The following is a 22127-nucleotide window of genomic DNA, read 5'->3' on the forward strand; positions in this document are numbered from 1 at the left end:
GAGCCGCTCTTCTCCCTCCCTTCTCTGACAAAAGGATCTTTGACTCTCGAAAGCTTATATAGGTTGTGTGTCCCTTATCCAATTCCAATAGCCAAAATATACCAAAATCCAAAACTTTTTGAGTGCCCACAAAGGGTAATAAAATGGGACATATACAGGCTGCGTGGTGCCAGCGTGGTGTAGTGGTTAAAAGCGGTGGTTTGGAGCGGTGGACTTTAATCTGGAGAACCGGGTTTGATTCCCCACTCCTCCACATGAGTGGCGGAGGCTAATCTGGTGAACTGGATTTATTTCCCCACTTCTGCACAGTCCTTGGGCTAGTCACAGCTGTCTTAGAGTGCTCTCAGCCTCACCTACCTCACAGGGTGTCTGTTGTGAGGACGGCAATGTGATTGTAAGCTGGTTTGATTCTCCCTTAAGTGGTAGAGAAGGTCGGCATATAAAAACCAACTCTTCTTCTTCAGGCTGGCCACTCCAACGACAGTGTTCCCCACGATGCCCCACATGCACAGAATTATTTAAAATATTGTATGAAATGCCCAAGGTATCTCATTGCCTGTGCCCAAGATATCTCATTGTGTGTATTCAAATATTCCAAAATATGGAAAGATCAGAAATACAGAACACTTCTGGTCCCAAACATTTCGGATAAGGGATACTCAACCTGTACCCCAAATATCTTGTTGGTCTCTAAGGTGCTACTGGACTCGAATCTAACTATTCTACTGCAGACCAACACAGCTGCTCCCTGAAACGATCTTCTCCCTCCCCAAGCTCATCCTCTAGATTGGCATGCCATGAGGCACAAGGATGGGACATGACAGGGGAAATCGGCACTGGCACGCATAGTCCTCTGGAGCTGGTCTTACTCTTGCAGCACCCCTACAGAGGTGTGTGGAGGTTTTTCTGGGGATTATTGGAATTATCTGAATTTAACAACATAAGAAAGGCAATGCTGGATCAGACCAAGGTCCATCAAGTGCGGCAGACTCTTCACACAGTGGCCAACCAGGTGCCTCTAGGAAGCTCACAAACAAGACGACTGCAGCAGCAGCATTCTTCCCATTTTCCATGACACCTAATATAATAGGTATGCTCCTCTGATCCTGGAGAGAATAGGCATGCATTGTGACTTGTTTGTGGGCTTCCTAGAGGCACCTGGTTGGCCAACTGTGTGAACAGACTGCTGGACTCGATGGACCTTGGTCTAATCCAGCGTGGCTTTTCTTATATTCTTATAATATATAGGTGCTGTGGAACACAGGCAGGATAATGCTGCTGCAGCTGTCTTGCTTGTGGGCTTCCTAGAGGCACCTGGTTGGCCACTGTGTGAACAGACCGCTGGACTTGACGGCCCTTGGCTTTTCTTACATTCTTATGGATCCAGTGGATTGATTCTGGTAATGGAGGCACTCTCTAGCTTGGCTTTTACTTATGTTCTTATGGATCCGGTGGATCTATTCTGGTAATGGAGGCACTTTTCTCTGGTGTAAGAAGGATTCCGCTGACTCTTTCTTCAGCGGAAGGCTTCTTCAGCTGAGGAGAGCACCACCGCTAGTGCAAAGGTTCTCTTGAGTCCAGTCCGTTACGTTCAAGCTTGTGTCTTCTTCCTTTGGTAAATGTAAGGGTTTTGAGGCTGAGTGTTCTTACAGTTACAGTACTAATTTTTCTCTGATGGTTAATACATTTTTAAACATCCTGGTGCCTCTCTATTATCCCTAAAGGATGCTTGCTTTGATACTGTGCGGAAAGCAACCAGACAGTCTTCGACTGGAAACTTATTTATTACAGGGCAATTAAAAAACAGTTTCTCTTCCAAACAGATAGGCAGAACTATAAACTTTGGATATGTTTTGCTTAAGGTTTTTTTTTTTTTTTTTTTGGAGATCAGCTTTTCTTTTAAAATTTAATTGTTCTACAGAGAGCAATTGCAGGTCATGCGCAGTTCTTCTCCCTGACATCCTTGGCACTGGAGAGGGTGGAGGGTGGAGCTGGGATCTTGGGCGAGGCCTCTACCTGAGTCCCTGGAAAGCTGCTGCCCATCAGAGTGGGGGCCGGGTAGACTCCCTCTCTGCAGGAAGGGTGGGATGAATATTTGACAGATAGGAAGGGTGAGCAGCCTGACATGGTGTAAGGCAGCTTTGTAGTGTACCTCAGCACCTGAAATATCCAATTCTGGGACAGGGACCATGGAGAGGGTTTGTTTAAGCTTCTTGATATTGGGACCCTGTTAAACCTTACTTTCTTGGGCAGGCGTCCCCAACCTTTTTGAGCCTGTGGGCGCCGTTGGAGTTCTGACATAGCATGGTGGGCACAGCCACAAAATGGCTGCCATAGGAGGCAGAGCCAGTCACAAAATGGCTGCCGCAGCTGACCTTCAGTCCCACAGTGACGGGCAGCCGCAGCCAAAACAAAGTTCTTTAAAATCTGCATAGCCAATCAAATCTCCTGTGGCCTCTCAGAAGCTTGCCGTTGCCAGCAGGTGGTCTCTCCTGAATTCCTAGCACCTGCAATGCCAACCCCTATTCAGTCCTGCAGTTGAGAGCTAGGCTATAAACCATGACATTGTCATAGTTCCCCCCCCCCAAAAAAAAATTCCTGAAGGCAGGGTTAAAGTGTGGGTGTTCTTATAGATGGCTTTAAAGGGGGACTAGACAGATTCATGGAGGAGAGGTCCATCAGTGGCTACTAGCCATGGTGACTAAAGGGAACCTCCACCTTCAGAGGCAGTCAGCCTCTGAATCCCAGTGCTAGGAGGCAGCATCAGGGAAGGCTTCAGCCTCTGCACCTGGTTATTGGACCTCCAGAGGAACTGGTTGGCCACTGTGTGAGACAGACTGCTGGACAAGATGGGCCCTCACTGGTCTGATCCAGCAGGGCTCTTCTGATGTTCTTATGAAGGCCTCGACCTCTATGCCCTGTCTTTCCTTTGGTCACATGTATGCAGATTGCACGGCCACCTTGTCTGCTTTAAAAGAAAAAAAGGGGGCTGGAACTCTACTTCAGGAAGTGTGAAACATGATTGAAGACATACTAAATTGTGATTTAGTTTGTTTTTAGGGCCATGCTGTGACATACACATTTGCACGTGAAGCCAATAACTCTGAAAGCAGAGTAGGGCTGCAAATGTTGCAGGTCTGCTAAGAACATTGTAAAGGTCTTCAGGAATGGGAACCTCTGGGGAAAAGTCAGGTCCAGCCTGAGAGGCCTGTGCTGATTGGCCTAGGAGCGGATTTTGGGGAGGGACTTGAAGCTTCCAAGCATCTGATTACTTCTTAATCACTTAGCTACACCAACAGAGATGTGACTGCCCACAAAAGAAGGAAATGGCGCAGATAGTCTCATTTTTCAGAAGTGTGAACAGGAAGAACCACACACCAGTCCTGCTGAGGATGCTAGAATAGATGCAGAACCAGCTCACTTCGATGACTCAGCTCCAGCTGCAACTAAGCAGAGCCGTGACCCACCCAGCTCACCTGAAGCAGTTAAACATCATAGGCAATGAGGCAGAGCTTTAGGCTAAAAGGCGCAGTGCCAGTTTAGAAGCTCTAAGGAGAAGGCTGGAAGACTGTGAGTCGTCAGAGGATGAAGATGGCAATGAGCAGAAACCTGCTTAAAGCCTTGCCTAGGACACACCAGTGTTGCGAAAGCAACTTGGCAAAAGAGCTATTGACTTGTGCTGCTGACTCTTCCCTGAGACAACTCCCTGGACTACTGCTTTTTGGACTGGATTCCTGACCTTGCTCCTGTGTGCCGATTTTGCTACGGCCACTTCTCTGACTCAGAACCACAGACCTCGGACTGGACTATCGACCTTGCTTCTGGGTGCCAACCTTGAACTCTATTTCCTAGCTCCAGGCAAGTCTCAAACTGAACACTGGTTCCAGTGCCTGTATTCAACCTCCTGTGAGCTCCAGCCTTTGGCAACCTGCTCCTCTCTGGCTAGGCCAAGCTAGCACAGTAGAATTGTAAAACATTAAATGGCAGGACCCAAAGGACTGCAAAATTGGTTCTGTTAATCAGGACAGGACGGGGGGCTTTGAGCTTATTTTTCCTTGTACAACACCAACGATGCTTCCACCACCCCTTTTGGCCACGTGGCCAACTGCTTTTGAAATGGAGGGAAGCAGTTTGTGATACCGCATTGAGATCAAGAAGTAGAAAGTTCCGTGGAGCAAGCAGCTTTCCGAACCCCAGCCCTGGAGTGACTTGGCCAGGAAGGGGTTATAGAGGCCATCTAGTCCAACCCCCTGCTCACTACAGGATGAGCCTAGAGCATCCCTGACGAGTGTTTGTCCAGCCTCTGCTGCAAGACTGCCAGTGAGGGGGCCCTTGCTACTTCCCTAGGCTGCTGATTCCACTGCTGAACTACTGTAGAAAACATTTTTCTAATGTCCAGCCTTTCCACCCATAATTTATACCCATGATAAACTTCAAGGCACTTGTGCAGTTGTTTCAGAACCTTGGCTTGACTAACCTGGATCAGTTTGGGAATTCCCAGCTCAGTGTGCAAACGGGCAAAACAGTAAAATTTGGAGCGAACACTTATGGAAACACCCTAGATTCATTTGTAGAATGCCTGAATATTCTTGAGTATGCAAAGTGTGCATACTTTGATCGAAGCGTTGGCAGTTCAAGCGGAGTTTGGGAAGGAAGGCATTTCCTTTTTATGTAAAACGTTGCCGTGTATGATAGCCTCATAGGCCTGGAGGCATTAAGTTGATGATTATGATTAATGTGTGTTTCAAAGAGCGAGAATGGGGAAGCCAGTGCCTGCAACACGAGGTTTGCCATTGCTGTCTTTATTAGAACCCCCACCCCATTGTTTGTAAACTACTACAGTGCTTCAATATGTATTTTTTTTTGCAACAGAATAAATAGCTCTTAATTTTGAAAGGTGATCTGGGGCAAGAGGGGGCTCTCGTCTTGAAAGGAGATGAGTTGCTAGAACCGGGTCTTGTACAAATAATGGACGAAAACCATATATACATACTGATGCATTGTGTTCAGGTTATGGGTCCCCCCCATTTTGCTATACGTAGCTGACTTGTTCTTCCGTTTTGTCCATTTCGTTCTCTGTGAGCAGCAGCGTGTCCAGCAGAATAGCCGATGAGGCCTGGATTGGGCTTTGGTACATGACAGGGTTAATCCCGTTCCGCATCCCGTGGTGCATCATGAAAAGCTTTGAGTTCTCCGCTACAGAATTTCTGAACGAGAGCCTGCTGGAGCATTTCCGAAGGCCCCGTGCAGACAGCGAGGTCCGGTAATTGCAGGTCATGTACCTGCCGAACGCCTCCCTGAAGGTCTTGTTGAAAAGGGTGTAGACCAGCGGGTTCACGCCTGATGAAACATACCCTATCCAAACGAATATCTCCATGAGCTTTTGGATAAATCCCTCACTGCAGGCGGACTTGCAGAGGACAGAAGTGATGTTGGTTATGAAGAACGGGCACCACATCAACAAGAAGAGAAAGAAGACGATCCCCAAGACCTTAGACGCCCGTTGTTCATTAGTAATGTTCTGGACCGACTTCTTCCCAACTGTGGACACCCTGCGCATGAGCAGATCTTCTCTTCCTTTGGTCAAAGTCTTGTCCTTCCTTGAGCCATTCTGCGTGGCCAGCCTTTCCGGCGACGAACCGGGCGTCACGTCTCCTTGGAAAACCGTGGACACGACGCTCCAGTTCAAGCGCTGCGGCAGCTTGTTGATCAGGTGGGCCTTCTTGCGCAGGACTCGGATGGTGAGGAAGTAGGTCACCACCATGATGGCCAGCGGGACGAAGAAGGCCGCGACTGAGCCATAAAGGATGAAGTCTCCAAAGCGCTGAGGCGTCAGGACACAGGTGAAGTTTGTGAGGGTCGTGGTGCCTTCCCCAAGTCCACGGATGGGGATTGGAAGAGCGATGCCTAGAAGAAGAAGAAGAAGAGTTTTTTTATATGCCGACTTTCTCTACCGCTTAAGGAAGAATCAAACCGGCTTACAATCACCTTCCCTTCCTCTCCCCACAACAGACACCCTGAGAGGTAGATGGGGCTGAGAAACCTCTAAGAGGGCTGTGACTAGCCCAAGGTCACCCAGCTGGCTTCATGTGTAGGAGCGGTAACCCAGCCTGGTTCACCAGATTAGCCTCTGCCACTCATGTGGAGGAGTGGGGAATCAAACCCGGTTCTCCAGATTAAAATCCACTGCTCCAAATCACCGCTCATAACCACTACACCAGGGGCGGGGAACCTTTTTCCTGCCAAGGGCCATTCGCACATTTATAACATCTTTCGGGGGCCATACCAGGTGTAGATCTCCTGGTGGGGGGGGAGAGGCTAGAGTTGCCAGGTCTCCAGCCACCACCTGGAGGTTGGCAACCCCAGGAGAGGCCACACAGAGAAGGCCTGCAGGGCTCCCCCGCTCCCCCCTCCCAGGTGGGAGGGCAGCCAGCGGTGGGCCCCAGAAAACGAGGCGCCGGGGGTGCAGCCCACAGTCGATTGGCAAGGGAGGAAGGGAGGAAGGAAAACAGAGAAAGAGGAAAAGGGAGGAAGAGAGAGAAAGGGAGAAAGAAATGGAGAGAGGGGGAGAAAGAAAGAAAAGGACGGAGGGAGACAAAGAAAGAGACAGAAAAAGAGGGAGAAAGAGAGGGAGAGAAAGGGAAAGAGTGACAGAAAAAGGAAGAAAAGAGAGAAAACCCTCCCCCCACACACACACACCCACGCATGCCAGCCTGCGCGACCGGGCCCCAGCCTCCCCACCTCCCCCGCCCACACACACACACCCGGCGGCACATGGAGACCCAAGCAACCAGGCCCCAGTCTCCATGCCCTCCCCCCCAGAGTCCATTAAAAAAAAAACAAGCCCAATCAGCTCCCGCATGCATGCTCTACCACCGGGAGCCGCTGGCCTTCCCCCCCCCCCGCCCCGCTGCTCAACAGTCGACAGGCAGCGAGAGGGGCTTACAATGTGCCGCAGCGTTCCTGCATGCCGCAGCTGTAGGGGGCAGCCTTGGGGGAAGCGTCCCTCCCCCTCCCCTCTTGCCGACCAACAACTGACAGACGGTGAGAGGAGGTCCAAAGGGCACTACAAGGGCGCTGTAAGCCGTGGCCCCAGGAACACCTTTGGGGAGGGCCACCCTGTGCCCCGCCTCCGCGGCAGGGTTCCCGGAGGTCCCGAGGGCCACAAAAAATGTCCTCGGGGGCCGCATACGGCCCCCGGGCCTGAGGTTCCCCACCCCTGCACTACACCATGCTGGAAGTGAAACAAAAGTTGGCTAAGGTTTGTCATGGATTTCAAGCACCAAAATGAAAAAAACAACATAACTTTTCCAGTTGCCAGTTCCCTAAATATGAGGTCAGGTCACAGAAACATGATTACGGTGCTTGTCGCTGAACGTATTTGCAGTTTCAGAGGATAGCCGTGTTGCTCTGCCGTTACTGGTGACACCCCCATCCCTGGACTTAATGGCTGCGACGCCCCTGGGTCCAGCAAATTTACCTATTCCAAAAAGAACGGGAGGCTCCACACCACTGGAGCATGGAGGGGTTCTGCAGCGGCAATTGGTGGGGGTTTCAGTCAGTTGGAAATTTCACTCTGGATCCAACCCTGTGTTTAAACTACTTTGAACTTTTGAGAAGGGGACAGTTTAGAGGTTGAGTTAATCTCTTGACCGATAAGGCGCTGGCGAAGTGCACTTGGTTAATGCTACTAAAATCAGATAGTAAAAGGTCATTTTCAAAAAGCTATGCCTCTCGAGCCGTTTCCCATCCTCTGTTCCAAATGTGCCTGATGTTTTTCTCTGATTGCCGGGGGCGTTCTTTAATCCGCTCGGGTAGGAAGCAGCCTTTATCATGGGTGTAGTCCTTGGCCCAGAGGGCAGCGCCCCTACCCTCCTCTCCTTTGTCTGCCGCATATTAGATCTTAAGGACATTTTCAAAAAAATAATTCCTGACACTACTCTGCAGGCTGTGCCATTAATCTGCGCTCTGTACTTCCTTTCCTTCGGTCCTGGCTTGACAGTCGTTTGGAACCATTGATTTACTTCCTCTCATCTCTTAATTTTTGCTATCATTCTCAAAGTTTACATTTCCCCCCCTCATTCCCACTGGCCCTCGACAATGGGCAGCGTGCCTTTTGCGGAGTTCAGAAGTCAAGGAGGAGCATAATAGGAGCAGTCTGCTAGCCTCATTTATTAATAGATCTTCGCTTGTGTATTTTGATAACACACCTCATAATTTCCTGTCTCGTTCATCTTGGGCTGGATTCAAAAGTAACGTTCCGCTAGTATAACAGCACTTCTGTTGCCCGGAGTGTGCGTGATTTTTCTAATTCCCCTCCTCCCGCTGCAGAACCCTCATTTTTTTTTGGGGGGGGGGCCACTGTTTGTGAGGGTCTCTGACTCCCTCTCCAGGAGCAAAATTTCATGGGGGAGGAGCACAGAAAGCTGCAGCAGGGGATGGGAAAATAGGAAATCGATCCAGTGAGCTTTGTGGTACTTTATAAAGCTTGCAGGCCTTCTGCAGCATCCTTTTCTCCCTGTGAAAAAGTTCTGTGTGGGTGTTGGTTTCCTAAATTCACTCTGTTTGGATCTAAGGGTGGAGAGAGGTGATTGGGCCACACAATCGCTCCTTCATGCTTGCTCCCGCTAGCAACTTCACATGTTACAGAAATTCAATTCAACTTTGCACATGTTTAGGGCCTTTAGAATTCTGTTCTAGAAATCCAGATTATGCAGTTGGAATAAGAGATGCAGATTTCCGTGGGTTGTATTGTTTTCCTCACTTTGGTTTGTCGTATTCAGGGTGTCAGGGGCTCAGGGCTTTAAATTCTTGGGCTGAGGTCTAACTAAAATGCACGTGCGCTTTAAACCTTGGCTCCTGTTCTGATTCACACATAAACAAATGAAGCTGCCTTATAGTGAATCAAACCATTGGTTCCCCCAAGTTCTGAATTGTCTGCTCTGACTGGCAGCGGCTCTCCGGGGTCCCAGTCAGAGGTCTTTGACATCACCTACTGCCCTGTCCTTTTAACTAGAGATGCCGGGGATTGAACCTGGGACCTTCTGCATGCAAAGTAGATGTCCTTCCACTGAGCCACAGCCCCTCCCCACTTCAGCTCCAACAACTGAGAGTGGAGATGCTGGACCCAGCCTGATGTGTTTGAGTGTGTCTGGCCAAGTGCTGGCCATGTCTTTATTTAGAAGAAGAAGAGTTGGTTTTTATATGCCGACTTTCTCTACCACTTAAGGAAGACTCAAACCGGCTTACAATCACCTTCCCTTCCCCTCCCTGCAACAGACACCCTGTGAGGTAGGTGGGGCTGAGACAGTGTGACTAGCCCAAGGTCACCTGGCTGGCTTCATGTGGAGGAGTGGAGAAACAAATCCAGTTCACCAGATTAGCCTTTGCCGCTCATGTGGAGGAGTGGGGAATCAAACCGGGTTCTCCAGATCAGTGTCCACTGCTTCAAACCACCACTCTTAAGCACTACACCATGCTGGCTATTTAATTCATTTGTACCCTGCCTTTTCCCCCCAGTGTGGACCTTCAGTGACTTACAGTGTCCTTTTCTCCTCCATTTTATCCTAACAACGCCCCTGTGAGGTGGGTTAGGTTGAGAGAGAGTGACTGGCCCAAGGTCACCTAGTGTGCTTCCATGGCACAAGAGGGGATTCGAACCTGGATTTCCCAGATACTTGTCTGTCACTCTTAACCACCACACCGCCACACTCTGTGGCTTCCTTAGGGAAAATGGGCATGTCTGTCACATGCTGTCCTGGTCACCCATTACCCACGTAACGTTTCTCCAGACTGCGCCCCCCTCCCTGGTTCAGCCCAGCCTTTTACAAATCACAAGCTCTGCTTGCCACATACCTACTGAAATCAGCCACACTACGGTTATTTTGATGAGGGTCGTGGCCCGGGAGTTGTACTGGATGGCTTGGATTGGCTTTTTTATGGCAATGTAGCGGTCCAGCGAGATGGCGCAGAGATGCATAATGGAAGCTGTGGAAAAGAGGACGTCCAGGAACAGCCAGACGGGGCACAGGTCCCGCGGAAGGGGCCACGCTATCTCTGAAAGAGAGTGGGAAAGGGCGTCAGGATCGGTGCTGTGAGTGTGGGAGCGCCTTGCTGAATGATCTTCTTGTGAGGCCTTTGGTGTTAGTTCCATGAAGCTATGCTTTTAGTGGTGTTTTTAATTTAGAAAAAATTAATACATGTAGTTACAAAAAGTACCTGTGGCAGCTGCCATGAACACACCTTATACTGAATCAGACCATTAGTCCCTCAAATCAGTCTTGTCTACTCAGACTGGCAGCAGCTCTCCAGGGTCTCAGGCAGAGGTCATTCCCATCACCTGCTGCTTGGTCCTTTTAATTGGAGAATGCGAGGGTTGAACCTGGGACCTTCTGCAAGCCAAACAGATGCTCTTCCATTGAGCCACAGCCCTCTCCAACATGAACACATGAAGCTGGCTTATACTGAATCAGACCATCGGCCCATCGAGGTCCGTATTGTCTACTCTGGCAGCAGCTCTCCAGATTCTCAGGGAGAGGTTTTTCACATCACCTACTGCCTGATCTTTAAGAAGAAGAAGAGTTGGTTTTTATATGCCAACTTTCTCTACCACTTAAGGAAGAATTAAACCGGCTTGCAACTGCCTTCCATTCCCCTCCCCACAACAGACACCCTGTGAGGTAGGTGAGGCTGAGAGAGCTCTAACAGAGCTGTGACTAGCCCAAGGTCACCCTGCTGGCTTCGTGTGTAGGAGTGGGGAAACAAATCTAGTTCACCAGATCAGCCTCCGCCGCTCATGTGGAGGAGTGGGGAATCAAATTCTCCAGATCAGAGTCCACCGCTCCAAACCACCGCTCTTAACCACTACACCACACTGGCTCCCAGCGCTTAAGTAAGTTGGAGATGCTGGGGATTGAACCTGGGAGCTTCGCTATGCCAAGAGGATGCTCTTCCACTGAGCTCCCCATTCGCCCTCCTTTTTGAGTCTGGGGTTGAATCCTGTCGAGTTGTCCTGCTATCGGCATGTTCTCCCAGCACAACGAGCCTACCCCCTGACACAGCAGGCTTACCTCGGGGGCACAGCTCCTTGCCTCACAGCGGTGTGCCCCCATTAGTGGAATGGAGCTACAGCCTATGACACCTGCTATGGCTTGAACACATGAAGCTGCCTTATACTGAATCAGACCTTTGGTCTATCAGAGTCAGTATTGTCTACTCAGACCGGCAGCGGCTCTCCAGGGTCTCAGGCAAAGGTCTTTCCCATCACCTACTTGCCTGGTCCCTTTAACTGGAGATGCTGGGGATTGAACCTGGGACCTTCTGCATGCCAAGCGGATGCTCTGCCACTGAGCCACTGCCCCTACCTGCAGGCACGGCTGCTTACTAAAGCAGTAAAAAAAGTGTGTGTTTGTGCAGTGCTATACTTTTACGCATGTGCAAAAAAAGTTTTTTTTTAAGTGTGTAGATTTGCTTGGCAATTTATAAATGAAACATCTTTCACCTGGTAGCACCATTGCTGGCTACCCTGCTGGAGCAGGGACTGAGCGCTTAGGGCAGTGTTGGCGAACCTATGGCACGCGTGCCAGACTTGGCACGCTGAGCCCTCTCTGTGGGCATGCGCAGCCGTTGCGTCTTTGAACTGCTCCACAAAGCACACACACCCTTCCCTGGACTCCCCGGGCTTTTAACTGCTCAGAGCAGTTCAAAGCGCCCCCCCCTTCCCTGGACTCCCCAGGCTTTGAACTGCAAGCACACACCCCTTCCCTGGACTCCCCGCCGCCCAGCTGGGAGGAAACCTCAGTATTCTGGTTAAATTGCCGTGTTGGCACTTTGCTATAAATAAATGGGTTTTGGTTTGCAGTTTGGGCACTCGGCCGCTAAAAGGTTCGCCATCACTGGCTTAGGGGCTTGTGGGTTTTTTAAGCAAGACATGTCTCTTCCTTCTATCCAGTTCTGCATTGCTCTTTCTGTTGAGTCAGGTTTGGTGCCTAGGATTGTTTTTGATGTAAACCTTCTTTGTGTTCCTTTTAATGAAGCCACTGGCACCAAAGCCTGTCCTATCTGGCTGCTTTCCCAAAAATTGCATTGGCTGTCCCTAAAGATGCCCGTGATGTAGCCTGTGTCCTTTTTAGACCTGAGCAAGGTTGTTATTGATTGATTCATAGGGTCGCCATACGGCAGAAGCCACTTGACAGCACTTGACGCACCGAGTGAGCAAGTTTTTCAAATCATGTTCTGGGGTTTTGTAAAGAGTGTTTGACTTTTCTGGTGCGGTCACAGTGCGCTCGATGGTCCTGATAGTGTTAGGCACACCACATCCTGTCCAAGTACTTACAAAACAGCATGAGAATGATGCAGATTCAAGGCTGCAGCTCTTCCAGGAGCATTGGGTCTGATGTACGAGGCAGAGAAAATGACAAGACATATGTACAAATGGTGCACAGATCTGAAGAATGCTTGTAAGCCTGCCAGTCTTTGGAGAAACTAATTTTAGAATGGACAAATCATGGCTCACATCAAGGGCGTACAACTCAAACTCTCAGTAACAGGGATCTTAGCTTAAAATCTTAGCCTCCACTGACTCCTGCTGAGTACCTGATTAATATGTTGGGTGCAAGGAAATTCTGAAAGGTTCCTCATGTTGGGATCATGCTGGTGGGAAAAGCTGGAAGAAGGGACCAAGGACTGGAGCAGAGAACTTCAGGGATTCCTGCTGCAGGACTGAAGTTCCAGGTACAGACTTTGTTGTTTGGACAGTGTCGGGCGAGCCCTGGGAAGAAGGGCCTGGAACCAGCGAACTCTTATTAATTGACTGGCAAGCACTTCAAGGCCTCGCCAAGGACTTACAGATCCTGGTTACTATTTCCACCACCGCCACCCCTTTTGGATTTGCATTAAAGTGCCTGTTCTGTACAGTTAAGTGTTAGTGCAGTTGTTGGAACCCACTGGGGTTGGGAAGAGGTTGCCACCCCTGAAGTGTCTTCAGCACTTGCCTCAAGTCTGAGTTGCACAGGCAAGCAATTGACTTGCACATTTATTATACAAAGATCCCAAGACTTGTGGAGTATTCTGCTCACAAGGTTGCCCTTTCATTTTTACTGCTTGCCCCTCTTCACACTTAGCTACTTGTGCAAATCTATTCCACTCCAAACAATCTATTCATTGAACCTCTTGGAACTTAGCACTTAAGAGGTAAGAGGTTGATTCTGTGTATTTAGATTTGCAAAGGAACAATGGGATTAAGGTTTTTTCCCCTTCAACTCTGTATGTTTATTTTATAACATTTTTGCTGAGAAGAAGAGGCATGTTATCTCTACAGACACAAAGTCACACTTTTGAGAACTGCAAAACAAGCATCTGTGATAATATCTTCTCATTAGAAAAACTGTCCAAAATAATCTTACAAAAACCTCTGGAAGAACGTGAGATTGTGAATGGATTAATGGAATTTGTTTACCAAAAAAAAATTAAAAATTAAACATTGCATAAATATACAGCCTCATGCTACATAATTAAAAACTAATCCTTATTTCCTGATGAATAGCCGTTGGACTATAATGTATCTTAAATAGAAAACTATCTTTAGATAGATTTTTCCTCCAAAAGAATTTTATTTTTTAAAAATCCAATTTAAATTTTAAAAATCCAATTTAAATTTTAAAAAATCTGATTTATTTATTTTATAAAATATTGATTTTATCCACCCTTCTGAGTAGACAATACTTGATGGACCAAGGATCTGATTCAGTACAAGGAAGCTTCATGTGTTCAACTTATTATGGTAAAGGATTGATTGTGAAGTAGGAAGCACATTGTATGTTTAATAGAAACAAAATACCTACCAAAGATTCCCCCCTCCCCCAGATTTCCTTTAATTTCTTAGGTTTTTAAACTCGTGTTCTTGGAGCACAGTCAAGCCGGATTTTAAAAGGCTTCAAATAACCAATTAAATTGGAGTGTTTGAAGTAATGAGGCTCTTTCTAGCAAGGCAAGAACTTTTTTCCTGTACCTTAATATTGCTGAAACTTGTGGTCTCTTGTGTGTGCAGGTGTGCATTTACCATGTTTCAAGAATTTGAGGGCTAGCCTGATTTCCAATGAATGACCCAGTGTTTCCTCTGTTTCCTGCTGCTCTGATGCCTTCCTTCTCTGTCTTTGTTTCTCTGTTAATTTCTTCAAGAGGGGGATTTTTGTGCAGCACTAAACTAGACTTCTGGGGGGGTGTTTTAGACCTGCTGGCTACAACTTAAGCGTGGATCCCCCTCTCAAATTTGTGTTAACTAGATTATTTCACCTCTCTGGGGGAAATTGGTGGGCCATTGGGGTTTGCTTCTGCAGAATGGGGAAAATGGCCTTGAAATACAGCTCGTTGCTCAGCAGTGCTATATATCTATGTATGCTAAACACACACACACATATATAAATGTGAGATTCCTGTGATTTATGTTGGGGAAGATGTTTACTTTGCCAGTCGGTCTTGAAAAGCAGAGGTGAGTTTGAGAACCACAGGTCTCATGTGTATCTGTTACTGATCTTCCTTGTTGAGGAACTCCAGAACACGGTTTGAAAACCCCAGGCCCAGGAACCTGGCCCAACTGACGGTTCCCTGCTTCAAACAGTTCCTCTCTCGGATCCTCCACATAAATAACTGTCAGAAATCAAAGGAATAATATTTGTGTTCAGTGTCCATATTCTCAACAACTGTGAAAGCACTGAGGTCTGGGAAGTCGGGAAGGGGTGGGTGGCATCAGCCAACTCCTGCGTTGATAATGCTTAATTTAAACACTCCTCCAGCTAATGAATTTCTAAGGGATTACCAGGGCTCAGTTTGTATTCTCGCTCCAGGCCTCAACCCCCACCCCCCCCACTCCAGGCATTTTACTCCTGGCGTTTACTTTCTGTGAACGCTTCTCCTCTTCCACCAATTGTCGAGGTGGCAGAAAACCGTGGCGTTGGCTTGCCAAGTAGACATCTTAGGGAAGCAAGCTCCGCTTTTTAGCTCAGCTGTGTTTTAAAAAATGCCTGCAAATAACCTCACCCCCCACCATTAAATTATGATTTCTCACTCTCCCCCCCCCCCATTTAAACTTTCCCACTGCATAAGGGGTGCTTTTGTTGGCGTCTGTATTAAGATTCCAAGGTTTCTAACCTTGGTTACAGTCATGTTAGCGCGGGATTAATGAAAAGTTTAAGGAGCAGTCAATATGTATTGTCGAAGGCTTTCACTGTCAGAGTTCATTGGTTCTCGTAGGTTATCCGGGCTGTGTAACCGTCAGGAAAGAAAATACCAAGACCACGGTTACACAGCCCTGATAACCTACGAGAACCAGTCAATATGTACTTTGGACATATGAGAAGACAAGAGTCACTGGAAAAGACAATCATGCTAGGAAAAGTTGAAGGCAGCAGGAAAAGAGGAAGACCCAACAAGAGGTGGTTTGACTCTATAAAGGAAGCCACGGCCCTCAATTTGCAAGATCTGAACAAGGCTGTTAAGGATAGGACACTTTGGAGGACATTGATTCATAGGGTCGCCATGAGTCGGAAACGACTTGACTGCACTTCACACACACAAAGAAAGGACCACCTCTCCTGGTATGTTCCCTGGAGGACTCTTAGTTCAACTAATACCAACCTTTTGGTGGTCCCTGGCCTGAGAATTGTCCGGCTGGCCTTGACCAGGGCCAGGGCTTTTTCAGCCCTGGCCCCTGCCTGGTGGAATAGCCTGTCTAGTGAGACCAGGGGCCCATGGGACCTTAAAGACAGAGCTATTCCCCCAGGCCTATGGTTGAGGCTAGCTACAGTTCCCTATATATGAATGCTGGCCTCCCTCACTGCCGTTATACTTTCCCTTTATCGAACTGGGAATTTAGTTCCATCTGCTTGTCTTGTTGTAAGTTTATGTTTTACACTTTAGAGGCGGCTTAAAAATTTTTGTATAACTTTTATAGGGTCATTTTAAATGCAGTTTTAATGTTTTTTATTGATTAAATGGGGTATTATATTCCTTGTAAGCCGCTCTGAGCCCGGTCTTGGATGGGGAGAACGGGGCATTAAAATGAAATAATAAATAAATAAATAAATAAATATAAATAAACCGAGTAAGGTGAGACGCCAAGATTGCTAAGCAGTTTGTTGGTGAGAAGTGCTGTCAGGTGGCGGCCAATGTATAGTGACCCCGTGGGGTTTTCAAGGCAAGAGATGTTCAGAGGTGGTTTGCCATTGCCTGCCTCTGCGTAGCAAACCTGGACTTCCTGAGTGGTCTCCTATCCCAGTACTTAACGAGAGTCACCCTACTTAGCTTCAAAGATATGACGAGATCCAGCTAGCCTGGCTCATCCAGGTCAGGGCAAAAGATAGACAGAGGCGGTTTACCATTGCCTGCCTCACAGGGTTGTTCATAGAATCATAGAGTTGGACCACCAGGGTCATCTAGTCCAACCCCCTGCACAATGCAGGAAATTTACAACTGCCTCCGCCCTGACACCCCCAGTGACCCCTACTCCATGCCCAGAAGATGGCCAAGATGCCCTCCCTCTCATCATCTGCCTAAGGTCATAGAATCAGCATTGCTGACAGATGGCCATCTAACCTCTGCTTAAAAACCTCCAGGGAAGGAGAGCTTTTTGTGAGGATAAAATGGAGGAGAGGAAAATGATATAGACCGCTTTGGGTCCCCTTTGGGGAGAAAGGGAAGATATAAGTTAAGCAGATACATACATAAATAAAAGTAGTCCCTTTCTTTTCATCTATGGCTCAGTGAAATTTATATCAATTCTCAGCTCTTTAGGATCACAGGTTTGTGACAGAGACCAAGTTGCCAGGCGTGGGAAACAAGTGCCATAGCGGATGGTGCTGTACACACTTTCTACACCTTTACCATCAGACCTGCTCTGCCTGGGTGATATTCGGAGACATCATCATACGTTCTGTACATCCTAACACTTTTTGTTGCATACAGGTGGTGTGCTTTTATAATTGGGGTGGAAGAGTTGTGGTGGTGTGCTTTTATAATTCTGGTGGAAGAGTTAGCTACCAGTTTCAGTGCAGACTTGCAGTAGGCCTGGCATTCTGTCCTCAAAAATTCTGAATTTTCCTATGTGGGCCCAGAAAACCCATGGCTTTGTGGGCTGAATCAGTTGTGTACATTTCTCTGAGTTGGGGGGGGGGACTTTGTGTTTTCTCTCAATGAAATGAGGTTTCCGTCGGGTGCTGTCTCAGTTGAACAGCCTTGACGAGTATCAGGTGAAGCCTCCACAAGAGGGTTTATTTGTGAGTGTATTGGGGGTCGCATTGGGGTGTGGACCGCTTATGTAAAAGCCTTTTTATCACCAGCAGGAGCTGAGGCTGCATTCCCCCAACTTCCATCTCCTCCTATCCAAGCAGTCCCAGAATGTGCTGATTTGCAGTTTTGCTTCTTGTCTGTAGCTCATCAGAATATTCAGCTATATGGCCTTCAAGTAGGGTTGGACTAGATGACCCTGGTGGTCCCTTCCAACTCTATTATTCTATAAGTAGTGTTGCCATCCTCCAGGTGGGGCCTGGAGATCTCCCAGAATTACAACTGAACCCCAGATCACAGAAATCAGTTCCCTCACCCTCCAAAGCATTATAATGTTTCTGAGGTCTGCCACACTCAAACCCTGCCGTCCTCAGGCTCCACCCCCAGATCCCCAGGAATTTCCCAGCACAGAGTTGGCAACCTTACCTTCAACCCAGAAAAAATCTGGCTGTTGAGGCTGCATCATTTAACCTGTTCGTTTTGAACCTGACTTGAAACTTTCAGGGTTCTCTGTCCAACTACAAGATCTGTTTTTTTGTAGCCAGGGAAAGTTTCTAAACCCTCCTTTCTAGCCCTTTCAAAAAGAAGAAGCAGAAACTTACGTTTAAGCAAGATCATTGGGGGGGGGGCATTGCTGAGGATTATATTAAACTGAATTCCACACGAACGATGCTTAAAATTGCTTCAGGTTAGACCGTTTGGACTAGTAATTACAGAAAATGCATGGCAAGGCCCATATACACCCATCCTGAAATGAGGTTTATTTCATTAGATCTAACAACCGTCTCAATCTCTCACATTGTGTTAGAAAGTCTCTGTTATGAATCAAGCGCTTGCAGCGGCACCAGCCTAGTTAGTGAAGTGAAGCTCTTTTGGAATGGCGCCCGTCACTGGCATTCATAGCGAATTCACCACTGGCTCGCAAACTACTAGCCAGTCCCCTTGTCTCGACTTTGTAGGAACTGTGTGTGTGTGTGTTTTCATCTGAGCCCTGAAACTATCACAACTGTGTGTATAGTAGAAGCCAAGGTAACATCTGTGAAGTATCATCCCCCCACCCCCCAGTAATTTGCTCTCTTTCCCCCAGACTGCTATTATCTTAGCCGGAAGAAGTGAGAGTGTAGCAGATAGTTTTTAAGTTTTGTTTTTATTTATTTTGTGCTTTGCTTGGGGTGTGTGTGTGAAGGCACCAGGCAGCTGTTAGAAGCGGATTGCCCAGGCTAGCCCAATCTTGTCAGATCTCTGAAGCTAAGCAGGGTTGGCCCTGGTTAGTACTTGGACGGTAGACCACCAGTGAAGTCCAGGGACACAATGCGGAGGCAGGCAGCAGCAGACCTCCCCTGTTCGTTTCTTTCCTTGAAAACCCTATGGGGTCGCCATAAGTCGGCTGTGACTTGACAGCCCTTTCCACCACCACCACCACCAGGAAAGTAAAATGGAAAGGACTTCCCACAGCTTGCTTACAACATTTCTTCAGAGGAGCAGGATCTAATACTCACCGAACATTACAGTAAGAAGGGCTATCGGCATCACAAACAACCCGACAAGCAGATCGGCCACGGCCAGAGACATGAGGAAGTAATTGGTGGCGTATTGCAACTTTTTTTCCAAGGACACGGCCAGTATGACGAGGATATTCCCCCCAATAGTGGGGATGATAACCATAAGGATGAGCAGGGCCGCCCAATGCAGCCTGTTCCCTTCCTCGGTAGACGGCTGCGTAGATTCATTGCCAGATCCAGATGTATTCAGAGGCACGGCCATCTTGGTGCCCAGGAAGGGGTGTTCAGAGATCGGATGTTCCTCGAATACTTTATAAAGCCTGAGAATGTGTCCTTCCTCTTTGGTCCGGTACGATGTTGACAGAAGATCGGCATTGTAAACAGCTCATCTGCTATGCCGAGAGGTTCTTCACACGTGTCCAGAATTGTTTCTTCCGGTCCAGGGGGGCTTAAAAACCAGTGTGTCGACTCAGGGCCATTTCTAGCAATTCTGGAACTCAGTTTGCTGGACTGCTCCTTTCAGTGGATACACCGAATATCTCGTTGGTGTCTATGGTGTTGTTGGACTCAAAGCTGACTGTACCTTTAAATGGAAGCGATCAGAGAATTCAAAAGATGGGGCAGAGCAGAGTACTGAATTAGCTCCTTGTGTCTGCTCATACCATTTCTTCTGTTGTAAGACGCTGAACCTTCAAGGCTTCTCCCTGCATAAAAGAACGTACGCAAATTACATTTCATCTTTTTTTTAAAAAAAAAAATGATAGACTGGAATTGTTACACAGAATTTGGAGGAGTGTCAGGTTGATTTAACATAAAAACGCAAATCCTCCAATTTTTTGATAAAAACGCAGCTTATGATTTCCAAAAACACAGAGGGAGCTCAGTCATCCTGCGCGGGTGCCCCTCCGCTCCTATAAACAGCTACGTGGCAATAGCGAAGTCTTAAGAGAATAACTCCGATTCCTTTTCTGTCCGTAAAATTCTGTTTTCTTTATTGCCCTCAGCAATGGAATAGCAAGTCTCCAACTGGGTAGAGATTCACTCTGTTACATCTCCACTTATTCACCAGGTGAAGAGCAGGCAGCCTCCAAAGTAAAACTGAAGATAAAACCGAATGAGGCTGGAATTTGTTCAGATGAGTGGGGGGGGTGTCGTAATTCTGTCAGGCTGGGGTTATTGTTTGTGGATTCTCAAACAAAGTTTTGGCCAAACAGGCTTTAAATCTATCTAGCACAGAATCTGGCGCAAACCTTTAACAGTTCTTCATGAACAGACGCACAGAATTGCCCTTTGGACTCTCGCATTTGTTCTTAGCTATTTCTGTTGCACTTCTCAATAAACTGTGTACTACAGTTCTTATCTCCTATCCTCACAGAGAAGATAGGATCTTAAAAAGAACACCTTACCTTAGTTTTATATTTTTTCCTCTCTCTGGATTGTAGTAGAATCCTCTCGTCGTTTGGTTTGGGTACGTTCCTTTCCGAAAGCGTGTGTGCACGCTTCCTCATTTGTCACGCTGGATTTCTAGAACGTCTTCCTCTAATTGCATTTCCTTCTTCAAAAGCAGCCCGGCTGTCTTGCCATTAACTCCTCCAGTGCGTTCGGCTCTGCTTCGTCGTTTGGGCTTTTGTCCTTACCCATGGAACGGAAGAGGGGAGTCACTTTCCTCAACACTTTCCTCCCTCTGTCCTGCCTTTCGTTATTTTTTACGCACCTAATGGGTCCCTCGAGGGCTTCCCAGCCCTTCCTCTGCCTTCATCAGTAAACTCACAGCCTGCCGGTATCATCTGTTGATTGACTCATTCCAGCGCGTCCAGCTCGAAAGCAAAGTAACAAATGAGTAGAGATTCCCCCACCCCTTCGGCATCTGGAAAACAGCCATCCAAGGTTCTTTCCCCACATTTTTTTTTCAGCCAAGAGCTCCAAATCTTCAGCTTACACCCCCTAGCCCCAAAGTCTAGGTGGATTGGTCCAGCAAAGGACCGTTTTCCCCCCACTGGTGCATACAACAATTTGCAGTTCTATATTGCAGCAATATTGACATGTTCAGATGTAATGTTCTCCTCTGTAGCTGGAACATTTTAAGTTATCCATAAATATAGGAAGTGTATCACTGTTTACAATTATGCTCTTCAGCTTTTTCTGTAATCTGTGTAGTACTTCTGGCATGCCAGGAGTCAATCAATCAATAAGTTTAATACGGTCCAAAACCAGCAGATAGAAGATATACATAAATATACATACATAAAAAGGATAGCAGGTATATACCCCAATAAATACTTGTCATGAGTAATCACTTACTCATAAAAAGCCATTGAGAGCATGATTTTAAAATATAATACATAATTGGAATCAACATAAATATAAGTCTAACATCGCTCAACCATTGAGTTCAACCCATGCACGCCTAGTCCTCATAGCTTGCCATCCAAATTTGGCCACTTTAAAAGTTAGCTCCATGTCCTTATCTGAGAGAGACGGATTATGTTAGAGAGACGGATTGCTCTGGATCTCCCTGGGAAACCAACTATTACAGAGGAAATGGCTTCTCATATCTTACTATAAATTTTACAGTCAAACATGACATGTTCGAGGGTCTCTGTACTCCCATCAGAACAGGGGCATAAACGTTCACCATAAGGTAACTTTTTGTATCTCCCTTCCAAAATAGCTGAAGGGAGAACGTTACATCGCATCAAGGTGAAGTCCTTCCTGTAGTCTGGATTATCCAAGTGGTTAAGATAAGACATCGGGACCATGTTGGTAAGAGTGCTGCAGTTGTAACACACATTTTTAACTCTATTTAGGTCATGCTGTCTTTCTACATCCAGAACTCTTTGCCTTATCAAGGCCCTGGCCTGTAAATAGTCCATTGATAGGAGCAGATGTTGTGAGAGACCACAGTAGCCTAGTTTGTTCGTCAGGTTTCTCAACCAGGGGGAAACAAAAGTATCATGCAAAATTAAATTAACAAGTCTTTTAGGACGTAAAGCTGTTTTAAGCCAATAGGAGATCGAAGCAATCCATATCCTTTCTTCAGTTGTGACCTCCCCCATCTCCATTTGAACTGCAGTGTTGGAGACGCTGGGAGGGACTTGTAAAACAGCTCTCAGGAATTTGGATTGGATTTTCTCCATCATGGAGTTGTTTGCTGTAGTAATGAGCGGCACCCCATATAACATTTGGGAAAGGGTTTTAGCTTTAAATAACTTGACGGCAGCTGTGATTGAATGTCCTCCCTTAGTCCAGAAAATTTTTTGTATAGCTGTGGCACTTTTTTGGGCATTTGCGGAGGCAGGGGCTATGTGAGAATTTCTTGAACCTGTTGCCTGAAAGGCCACACCC

General features: G+C 47.2%; 2 protein-coding genes across 2 annotated transcripts in view; one reads left to right on the forward strand and one right to left on the reverse strand.

Annotated features, from left to right (window-relative positions):
• The window catches only part of PSMD1 (proteasome 26S subunit, non-ATPase 1), a 102791-nt gene that overhangs the window by 46193 nt on the left and 34471 nt on the right, over positions 1 to 22127 (forward strand). The gene's annotated exons all lie outside the window — the stretch shown is intronic.
• On the reverse strand, positions 5033 to 21541 carry HTR2B (5-hydroxytryptamine receptor 2B). Its single transcript, XM_056849316.1, has 5 exons — positions 21472 to 21541; positions 19315 to 19365; positions 18780 to 19121; positions 9856 to 10056; positions 5033 to 5907 (listed from the first exon to the last, which is right to left on the reverse strand). The coding sequence occupies exons 1-5, from the start codon at positions 21539 to 21541 to the stop codon at positions 5033 to 5035; spliced, it is 1539 nt and encodes a 512-aa protein (XP_056705294.1).

The sequence above is a fragment of the Euleptes europaea genome, chromosome 5 (assembly GCF_029931775.1).
Source record: "Euleptes europaea isolate rEulEur1 chromosome 5, rEulEur1.hap1, whole genome shotgun sequence".
NCBI lineage: Eukaryota > Metazoa > Chordata > Lepidosauria > Squamata > Sphaerodactylidae > Euleptes > Euleptes europaea.